Genomic DNA, 10,629 nt, shown 5'->3' with positions numbered 1-10,629 from the left:
GGTGGTGTGAGGGGGGACGGCATTGCGCATGTTTAACCATGTTATGCAACGTCTTACTCAATGTGTACGATAAATTGTGCAGGCATTTGAGTATGATTTTGATTATTATTGGGTAACTGTGGTTAAATCAAAGTGTTTAGCTGATTGAGTATTCTCAAAAACCCGTCCAAGACCGCTCTTCCAGGTTGGGTGTCGGAGGGGGTACATAGTTTAGCTAAAAATAGTCCCGTGAGTTTTATCTCGGAAGAATCAGATATAAAGTAAAAATTTTAGCGGCCCCGTATAAGTGCGTATATCCAAAGCAATTTAGTCGCTCGCGAAAGAGAAACTTAAAACAGAGGTTTTTATGACAGACAAAAGACAAGACGAATATATATATTATATGTATAATATATAGTCAAATCTGTGTAAGACTGCCACTCATTGCCAAGGAGAAAAGTGGCCGTTTAAGATAGGTGACCGTCTTAGGCAGGACTGATCGAGATGAAGAACACACAAAAATTCCCATCTGAAGTCCCAATCGAAAGTAGGCGCATTGTTCTTGTTTTTGTTGTTGTTGGGTTTTTTTATTTTGTTTGTTATTGTTATTTTGTTGCTGATTTTGCGCAAGAGTGACAATAAAACGAAATTTATCAGACAAGGAAGACCGCATGCAATGTTAAAACAAAACACATGGGTCGCCACCACTCGGAGAACGAGTGACGCGTCTGTTGCAAGTTCAGGTTGACGTCCATTGTTACTTTGTTACAGACTGGGTAAACAGTGACCACTCATCTCACGTACGATTTTTGTATGAGTTCTGGGCGGGGCTTATAGGTTATGAGGGATCTCATGCTTACCTCACCAGCAGCTGAAAATTGGCACCTATTAGTCAACAGTGGGAAGGGCCTACGCAACATGATCGGTTGGAGGGACTGTGTGCGTGTGTGTGTGTGTTTGTGTGTGTGTGTGTGTGTGTGTGTGTGTGTGTGTGTGTGTGTGTGTTGTGTGTGTGTGTGTGTGTACAATGAAATGAAATAAAAATCTTAATTCTCGGCTAACTGAAGAGGTCTACTGCTTAAAGTTATACTTGTTGATTTTCAAGAAGGTTCCATATCGAATATCTGCGCAGCATAAGAAATACTCTAAGCCGAAAACTCCTTTGAACTTTTTGACAATAGGATTAAAAGCTTGACCAATGTTCCGCTGCCCAGTGTAAGGTGGGGGGGGGGGGCGTCAGGAGGTAGTGCGTGACACGTCACGAGATTATGACAATCAAACAGTTATCAAATACCGACGGTACGTGTTAAAGGATTATGACGCAAGCAGTCCAGACCAAAAAATTACGTCATCACAAGCGTTTCAGACACAAAGGACAAAGAGAGCCTATGCCGTACCAACAACGCCCCAGGGTAACAATAGTGTGACCAGAAGTTTAACCAATCAGAAGAAGGCCCTAACTGAAACCCACGCTTACAGCCACCTACCTGCTTGTGGAAGGAATCCTTAGTCAAGCGCATAATTATTTGTTACAAATTCTTCTTTCTTGAAATTTTCTTTTTGTCAGACATGTTATATATAACCTTTTGAAGTCTTTGTAAATAATTTTACTATTGTTTTTAGCACTTGTTATTTCTTTCTAACTCGGCCTTCTAAAGTGTCACAATACAAACAATTCCCTCACTTATTTTCACTTTCTTCACAGCAAGGCACCCCCCCCCCAAACACACACACACACACACACACACACACACACACACACACACACACACACGCACATACAGACGCACAAACATACACACAAAAAACACATAAAAACAAACATACACATACGCAGGCACATAAACATATATAACATATACTTGCACATATACGCACACACTCACACACTGACACTTGCACAAACACAAAGACATGAAATCATTCAAAAAGAGACTATGGATTCCTATTGCCTTCTTCAACTTGTCATAATACGACTTTTATTGTAAAGAAAATATTTGGCACACACAGGCCTACAATGTAACAAAGTTGTAATTCGAAACTATGAAAGGCAAGTAGCTGACTAAATTATTCTCTTGAAAAAAAACACCCAACAAAGTTGTAAAATGATTAAAGACGCACATAATATAGCCGTCAGGCAGTTCGAATAGAAATGAAATTAATTATTTTGACAGCTTAATCCCTAAGACAAACATTAGTCGGTCACCTGTGTCCGGTATGGTGTACCTCAGCTACTTTCTTTGTCATTGATGGGGAAAATAAGAGATGGTGACCTAATCAGCCTGGCTAACCGGCGGTCCAACCTTAACGCTGATTGGTTGATCACTGAAGTCCTGACTCCACCCCACGAAAAAGGCGCGAAAGAAGCGTGGGTATAAAAGCATTACCACACGCGGTTGCTTATAGTCCCGCTGTTTTCTGTTTGACCACAGCCACGTTCACAGATATTGGATTTACGATTTTTGGGAGAATTTTGATGTGTTTGTGACTTGCTCAGTATTTCCCCAGTGAAAAAGTTGTGTATTTCACTCGTTGGATTTGTTCTTAAAGTTTTGATCAGACGTTTCTTATAGATGCTGTGACTCAGTGATACGTTTTGGGAACACTTATACCGTGCTTTACCCACGTTATACAAGAACTTTCAACTTGGAGTATATCTTCTACGTCGCCTACAGCTTCAGAATGAGTGCTACTTTCAGACTCGGTCGTCCAGTGTTTGAGACCCACTCTGTAAATGTGTCTGAGGCGCTCGGTTTTAAAGAAGATCGCGTTCTAGCGGGAGGTGCAACTGCCCAAGTCTTCCTCGCTACAGACGTCAACAATCCGGAGAAGAAGAAAGCTCTGAAGAAATTCATTTTTCTGGAGAATGGAGACCCTGTGGATAAACCCAGGAAATGGTTCTATTTCGTCAACGAGGTGGCCATGCTTCAAGATCTCCGTCATCCCAACATCATAGCAATGGAGAGAGCGGCTAGTTGCCCCGAGTCACTGGTCATGGTGTTGGAATTTCATCCTGTGGATCTGTTCGACGCCTTACCTCGGATCTCGGATGAGGAAGCCACTCGCTACTTTACCCAGGTCACCGAGGCCTTGAGCTATCTACACAGCCGACGTGTCGTGCACGGTGATGTAAAACTGGAAAATGTGTTGGTGAGTAAAGATGGAGTAGCAAAACTTTGTGACTTTGGACACGCTCAGGTAGTTCCTGAAAACACGGACAGTTTGAAGGAATGGGGTAGTTGTGCAGCCTACCACGGACCGGAATTCACAAGGGGCCATCCCGTGAAAGACGCTTTCAAGCTTGAGAGTTTCTGTGTCGGCGTTCTGCTGTGGGCACTTGTGTTTCGTAAACAGCCCCAGAAAAACACGGACTTCTTAAAGCTGTTTGACAATGATAAATCTATCTCGCCTTCTTACAGGCAATGTGTACACCGTCTACTGTGTGCAAACCCGACAGAGCGTGCTTCAGTCTCCCAGATCCTACAAATCCTCAACACCAACGGTCACACAGAACTTCGTGTCCGACAAAACACCACCGTTCAATCTCTCATCACTGCACCAATCACATACAACAGCACCGGCGAGGAAGTAGCGAGTCCGTACTTCGGAAGCTCATCCATCGAACAGACACCATCTTCATCATTCTGCCATCCCTTCAACGAGTTCAGTTATCAACATTCAGGATATGATCAACATTTCGTGTACCCCTCGCACTATGGAAACCTTCAGTATTTCCCACGTGAGACACCGACACAGTACTACTACGTGAACCAGAGCAATGGACTGACAACCTTTCACCCGGCAGGTACACATTTCGATTCCTCTGCCTATCAGAGAGAAACAACAGCCCAGTTCCCCCAATATGTGGATGTCTCTTCTTCACAATATCACCAGTCTACGTTGGATCTACAGAGAGCCCAATGGCCTGTGTTCACAGACACAAATCAGCGCACAGTTCAGCAACCTGCTCCCCCGTCACTGGGACACTCTCAGTTTCTCACACACCATCAAAACTGTTACCAGCCCGACCCTTCAGCTTGTTTCCAGCATATGGTACCTTCGTCAGTTCCTGAGTACTTTCAACCTGCTACATTTCAGCGGTATCAGGAGTAATCTGTGTAACAATAGAGACAATTCTTCTCAAACAGGTTGTGTCAGAAATCTGCATAATTGTGTATCAATTCACTATAGTATTATCATGCATTGATGATCTTGAGCACTTTGTATTCATTCTAAATTACTGATCAGTATGCCTCGAGTTAGAAATCCTTGATGTGTATTCAAAACTGATATCTTAGAATCAAATAATGTTTTGAATACAGTCATAACTAGTAATAATTGTATAAGACCCTAGTCCCACCCCTCCCCAAAACAAACAAACAATCGAACAAACAAACACAGAAACATTCTACACCGCCCCCCCCCCTTTTACGAAAAAAATCCCCCAAAAATATCCCTTCTCATTTCGATTTCTTACCCGTCGACCTGTTGTTACAATGTTTTCCTTTTTAAAAAACTGAATAGAGTTCTGTGAGGCAAACTTTTAAAGCCTTTTTTTTTGGGAACGTATTGGTGATTTTGAACACTTTGCACTTATTTTTTTTAAAATGCCAAATATTCTTATTGTACAGTTTAAAAAACCGATGAAAATACAAATTTAAATCACTCTGTTCTGCATGTATAACATACGTATTAGTTGGGCAGAAAGTCACTTCTTGATCCCTTCATAAAGAATTAAACCTCACCGGCGGAAGAACAAGACACGAGCAGCTCTTTGTCTTAGAATTGTAAATAATTGATGAACATTACCAGCCAGTAGTGTAACGTAATTGAGACTGATATTTGAGACGTTTTTGTTACAGTAGCTGTAATGGTCATAAGTTATATTGTATATATAAAAGGAAAGCATAAGAAACCAGGAATAACATGATGCAATTCTTTTAGTTTGATGTGTGTGTGCTCTTGATATGTTCATATTCGCAATTTGGAAAAATACGTTCAGGATACTACATTTTGACACTTCCATAAAGAGATTTGTCTGACCAGCTCCACTCGAAGACAATAACTTTTGCTTGTGTCAATTGTACATTATTGCTCATCATTCTCTGAGTTAACAACCCAGGATATGTATTTGAAATTGACATTTACGAATCAAATACTGTTTTGAATGTGTGCCTTAACATTCCATTATTCTATGATTTTTAACACGTTATCATGCAATCACAGTGTTTTCATCTGTTTTTAATTGGCCGTTTGCAATATTGTATACAAAAATGAAAACATAATAAATCATAAATAGCATGATGCAATAATTTTAGTTTAAAATATCTGCTAAGAGTATTCTCTTGATATGTTCATATTCACTTGAAAAAAATGTGTTCATGATATTACAATTTGATACTTTCATAAAGCGATTTGTCTGACCAGCTCAAAACTTGAAGACAATAACTTTTGTTTGTGTCAAGTGTACATTATTGATCATCATGCCATGAGTTAGTTATCCAGGATATGTAAGTCAAATTAGAATTGTACATAATTGATGAACAATATCAGCTAGTGGTATAACGTAATTGGGACTGATGTTTGAGAGTTTTTAGTGTTACAGTCATAAGCAATATTGTATAATATATATGAAATGAAAACATAAGAAACAAGGTATATCATAATTTATTACTTTTAATAAAGAATGCGTGTGAACTTTATATGTTCATATTCACAATTGGGAAAAACGTGTTCAGAATACATGTACTACATTTTGATACTTTATAAAGCGATTTGTCTGACCAGCTCAGCTTGAAGACAATAACTTTTGCTTTGTGTCAATTGTACTTTATTGATCGTCATGTCCCGAGCCAGTTATCCAGGATATGTATTTGAAACTGATACTGTTTGAATGCAATCACAGGTTGCAATAATTGTAGAAACTTCCAGCCCCCCCCCCCCTCCCTTTCCTCTCTAAAAATAAAAATCTACCCCCCAAAAAACCAACAGACAAGAGCAGCTCTTTGCATGCAAGTTGTTTTAGAATTGTACATAATTGATGAACATTATCAGCTAGTGGTATGACGTAATTGGGACTGATATTTGAGAAATTTTAATGTTACAATTGCTGTAGTGGTCATTAGCAATATTGTATATTCAAAAGGAAAACATAAGAAACCAGGAAAAACATGTTACAATTCTTTTAGTTTGAAATGTATGTGAGAGATTATGCTCTTGATATGTTCATATTCAGAAATAAAAACATGTTCAGAATATTACATTTTGATACTTCCATAAAGCGATTTGTCTGATCACCTTAACTTGAAGACAATAACTTTTGTTTGTGTCAACTGTACACTACTGATCATCACGCCCTGAGTTAGTAATCCAGGATATGTATTCAAAACTGACATTTTAGAATCCAATACTGATTTGGGTGTAATCACAACTTGCATTAATTGTACAAACCCCTCCCCCCCCCAAAAAAAAACCAAAAAAAACCCAACTACAATTAATAATAATAATAATAATAATAATAATAATAATAATAATAATAATAATAATAATAATAATAATAATAATAATAATAATAATAATAATAATAATAATATTAATAATAATAATAATAATAATAATAATAATAATAATAATAATAATAATAATGATGATGATGATAATAATAATAATAATAATGATGATGATGATAATAATAATAATAATAATAATAATAATAATAATAATAATAATAATAATAATATATTTTTGAAATATAAAACCCAGCAAAAACACACTAGAAAAATATAAGAATCCAGTTTTATGCTTTCTTAAATTACATTATAATATTTCTGACATTTTATTTAATTCACAATAAAAACGTATTTTGTATGTTTGCAGATCAAACGTTTTAACTAATCTAAAAAACTGTTATTGAATTTTATTAAACCTAGTTTTATTGTTTTGTTACAGTAAGCCCAGTGATTTATTGAACACCCTTTGAATGTGCAATTTTCTCAGTTTCTCTTTTGAATTACAAAAAAACAAAATTTGTATGCCTCGAATATTTTACAGCATATTTAACTCAAAATGAACTGTTTTGAAACTGCAGTTTGGTAAAATCTAACTGATGCCAATAATTCTTTCCCTGAAAGTCACTGTATATTTGTCAATGTGTGCTGTTCAATATTATAATGTATCTTTATGTTCTTTTTTCAATCTTTTTTTATTATCAATGTTTTCAATAAAATTTGTAAATTTAAAAATACCCACTTGTTATTGTTATATTATGTCTCACATTATCAAGTACATGATATTTGTTTCCGTGCTTCTACAACTGGTTGTGTGTTGGTGCTTCTGTGTTGCTATTCTTCACGTTGTTTTTATTGTTTGTTACTGTTGTTGTTATTATCATTGCTGTTGTTGTTATTGTTGTCGCTATTGTTGCACCCCATCACCTCCTTTGCCCTTTCCTGTGTGCTCCAGATTCTTTTTGCAGCCTTTCTACTGCTACTCTTTGGCTCATTATTACTGCTGTCTGCAGTAACACCCCTGATCTTATGGTAGGAAAGATCTACACAGGGGGCTCTCGTGGCCTAGAGTTTAAGGCGTTCGCCTCTCATTCAAAGGTCCTGGGTTCGAATCTGGGTAGAGACCCCCAAAAAAATTATTCTCTAAAATTGTCTCCATTCACATTCTTTCCTGCTCTCTAGTAATGTTCTGTCGCCTGCTTTCGTCTCCACTTTATGCCCTCACCCCCTTACCTCCTTTGTCTCCTCCTCTGGGCTCCTGGCTCTTTCTGCAGCCTTTCTACTACTACTCCTTGGCTCCATCTTACCTCTGTCTTACAGCCACACGCCTACACCAACCCTTTTCGGAAAGGAGAAAACTCTCGGACGTCTCTGTGTGCAAGTTGCGCACGTTAAAGATATCCTGGTGGTCCAAAATCGAAAAATGTAGGCTACGACCGCCACACGAGCAAAATGCAAAATTTCCTACAAACTGAAAAATTTAATGTGTCCCGAGCGTTCAAATGACATTATGCAGTTCAGAGCGCAGTAAATCACTTACCAAGAAAACAAGAGATACGAAAGAAGAGAAGCTGTTGTTGCTGATATTTCTGCTGTTTTTGTCATTATTGATGTTTCTGATATTGTTTGTTGCTGTTGCCGTTGCTGCTGCTGTTTTAGTTTCAAGTCACTTTGGTATTTGCATTTACTGTGACAGACTGTGTGTTCTACAGAAGGAAAAATACTTCTTCCCTTGTTATGATGTATTTTGAAATTAATTTTTTTTTTAAACGACGAGAAGAAAAAAAACAAGTGAAAGTTCTGTAGGATTCCCTCCTTGATCTTCCGTTTAGGAGATCCAATCTGCAAAATATTTATCCCCAGTCATTTACACGTACGTGAGTTTGGAAAGAGGTAAGGAAGGTTGGGAGGGTGTTCTAAGTGCAGAGTTAGTTTGTCGCATTTATTTTTCTTTTACTGATTCTATTGGTGGAAGGGACCAGCTCATATGTAATAGCGATAATAAAAATAATAATGAAAAAAGATAATAATAATGATACAGTAATAATAATTAAAATAATAATTTTTAAAAAATATATCAGCTCATATGTAATAGCGATAATAAAAATAATAATGAAAAAAAGATAATAATAATACAGTAATAATAATTAAAATAATAATTTTTAAAAAATATATTTAAAAAAATAATAATAAAATAAATTTTAAAAAATAAAAATAATAAATAGCATTTGTTTAGTACATACACTCGCTCAGCAGCAAGCTCTGTGCGCTTCACATTATTATTATTACCCCCCAGCAGACAATAGTACACTCAGAAACGTTCTCAGCTTCTTGGCCGCGGGAAGCATGCAGTGAAAGCAGCTGATTAAAGGCTCAAACACTAATAAACTGACAAGATCTTTCGCTGTCTATAGCTGGGTACCCATTCCCACCTGGTGAAGTGCGGAAAATTCGTTTAAAGTACATTTCCCACGGAAAAGAACGTCGGGCCCCTGACGGGATTCGAACCCACATCACGGTTGCGAGTCCGAGAGCATAAAACATCCTGCCTTTCATAAACAAAAAACCCAAAAAAAAGCCATTAAATTCCTGTATTGTGAGAATTGTTACAGAGTATCTCTGCCTTTCTTCAGGGACGATGTAATCCTTTCAGCTCTTATTCGGGTCCAAGGCTTGCCTCCTAAATGGCCTAAATTGTATATAATTTGACGCTATGTAACGCCTAAACAAGAACAAAAATCCCCATAAAAGCAAAACAAACAAACAAAAGGGGGACACTCGTGGTCTAGAGATTAAAGTGCTTGCCTCTTATTCAATAGGTCTGGGTTCGAATCCGGATAGCGATAGAATTTTTTTTTCTCTAAAATTTCTACTTTCACATCCTTCCATGCTCCCTAGCAATGTTCTGTCGTCTGCTTTCGTTTCTTCTTTCCCACCCCACCCCTTCACCTTCTTTGCCCCCTCCATTGGGCTCCTGACTCTTTCTGCAGCCTTTCTACTGCAGTCTTTCAGCCGCACCACTGATCTTATGGTAGGAAAGATCTACAACGAGCCTTTTCAGACACGAGCGAAAATCTTGGAGGTCCCGTGGTCCAAGGAGAGATACTGGAGATATAATTTTTTTATATTTTGATTGAAATGATAGAGTAAACTACACCAGAACACCGGCCAACCGAAGTAAGTGACTACAGAAAACTCATTAATTATCGCGAAGAACAGGAATGCGTTGAACTAGAGTTTATTTTTTAATGGAGGATTTTTAAACTTGTGCATTAAGTTTGCAAGACACTCTTGTATTTATCTTCAATCGATCATGTTAAAATGGAAATTCAAAAGTGGTGTCTTTAATAATAAGCAGCCTGATAGCATAGAACGATCCTTCAGACAGTGGAATACACCGCTGTACTGGCTATATGCCTGTCAGAATACCCAAATTCGACATGTCCACAAAAAACAGCAGCAGCAGCAGCGAAAATAATATTGTCTGGGTGCGCGTTCTATTTTTTCGACAGCGCCTGAAGACGTCCTGTTTTGGGATACTTTAAGAAAGAAAGACTAACTTCGATATCCATACACATGTTTCAATTCTACTAGGCTTTTTTTAAATTGAAAAATATAAACTTGGCAACAATAATAATATAGAATACAAAGAATGCAAACTTGTTTTCTGATTAGTAATACGATGGTTCTAAATGTCCTGCAATTTTGCCTTTATTCTGTTGGTGATCCGACATACGTGTACTATGTGTCCTCTTAGTCTGTTAGATTATAGTTAAACAAAACACCGACTTAAGAAAAAGAAAAACACAGGTGTGGCAACAAGAATAAGCACAAAAACAACAGAATGAAAATGAACAATTAGCTAGGAGTAAAAGAAAAGTTAACATTTTTTAAAAATTGAATGTGTTGCACATTACGTCATGCCAAGGCAAACTTGTGCTGGGAGGAGTATATAACGTCCCAATAAAAGGGTTGAAATAAATGTACTTGATAAAAAAAATTCTCAGCATAAGGAATTAAACCCAAGTCTTCTGCGTGGGACGTCCAGGTGCCGAATGTTCAAATCGCTCCTGAAGGTCTTTCCCATAACCATTACCTTTTTTAAAAGCGACATACAGTCGAACCTGCCATTACGGCCACAAGT

General features: G+C 37.5%; 1 protein-coding gene across 1 annotated transcript; it reads left to right on the top strand.

Moving 5' to 3' along the window:
* The first annotated feature begins 1,973 nt into the window (after positions 1-1,973).
* Positions 1,974-4,393, top strand: LOC106011393 (probable serine/threonine-protein kinase CCRP1). The gene has a single exon (XM_013080851.2). The coding sequence runs from the start codon at positions 2,662-2,664 to the stop codon at positions 4,090-4,092; it is 1,431 nt and encodes a 476-aa protein (XP_012936305.1). The 5' UTR covers positions 1,974-2,661; the 3' UTR covers positions 4,093-4,393.
* The last annotated feature ends 6,236 nt before the right edge of the window (positions 4,394-10,629 follow it).

This window comes from Aplysia californica, unplaced genomic scaffold (genome assembly GCF_000002075.1).
Source record: "Aplysia californica isolate F4 #8 unplaced genomic scaffold, AplCal3.0 scaffold00103, whole genome shotgun sequence".
In the NCBI taxonomy this organism is placed as follows: domain Eukaryota; kingdom Metazoa; phylum Mollusca; class Gastropoda; order Aplysiida; family Aplysiidae; genus Aplysia; species Aplysia californica.
The sequence above is the reverse complement of the archived record's forward strand: the minus strand, read 5'-3'. Positions and strand labels throughout refer to the sequence as shown.

What these genes read in the sequence shown, in the direction of transcription:
- LOC106011393 (XM_013080851.2), top strand. Translation starts at nt 2,662, where the DNA reads ATGAGTGCTACTTTCAGACTCGGTCGTCCAGTGTTTGAGACCCACTCT.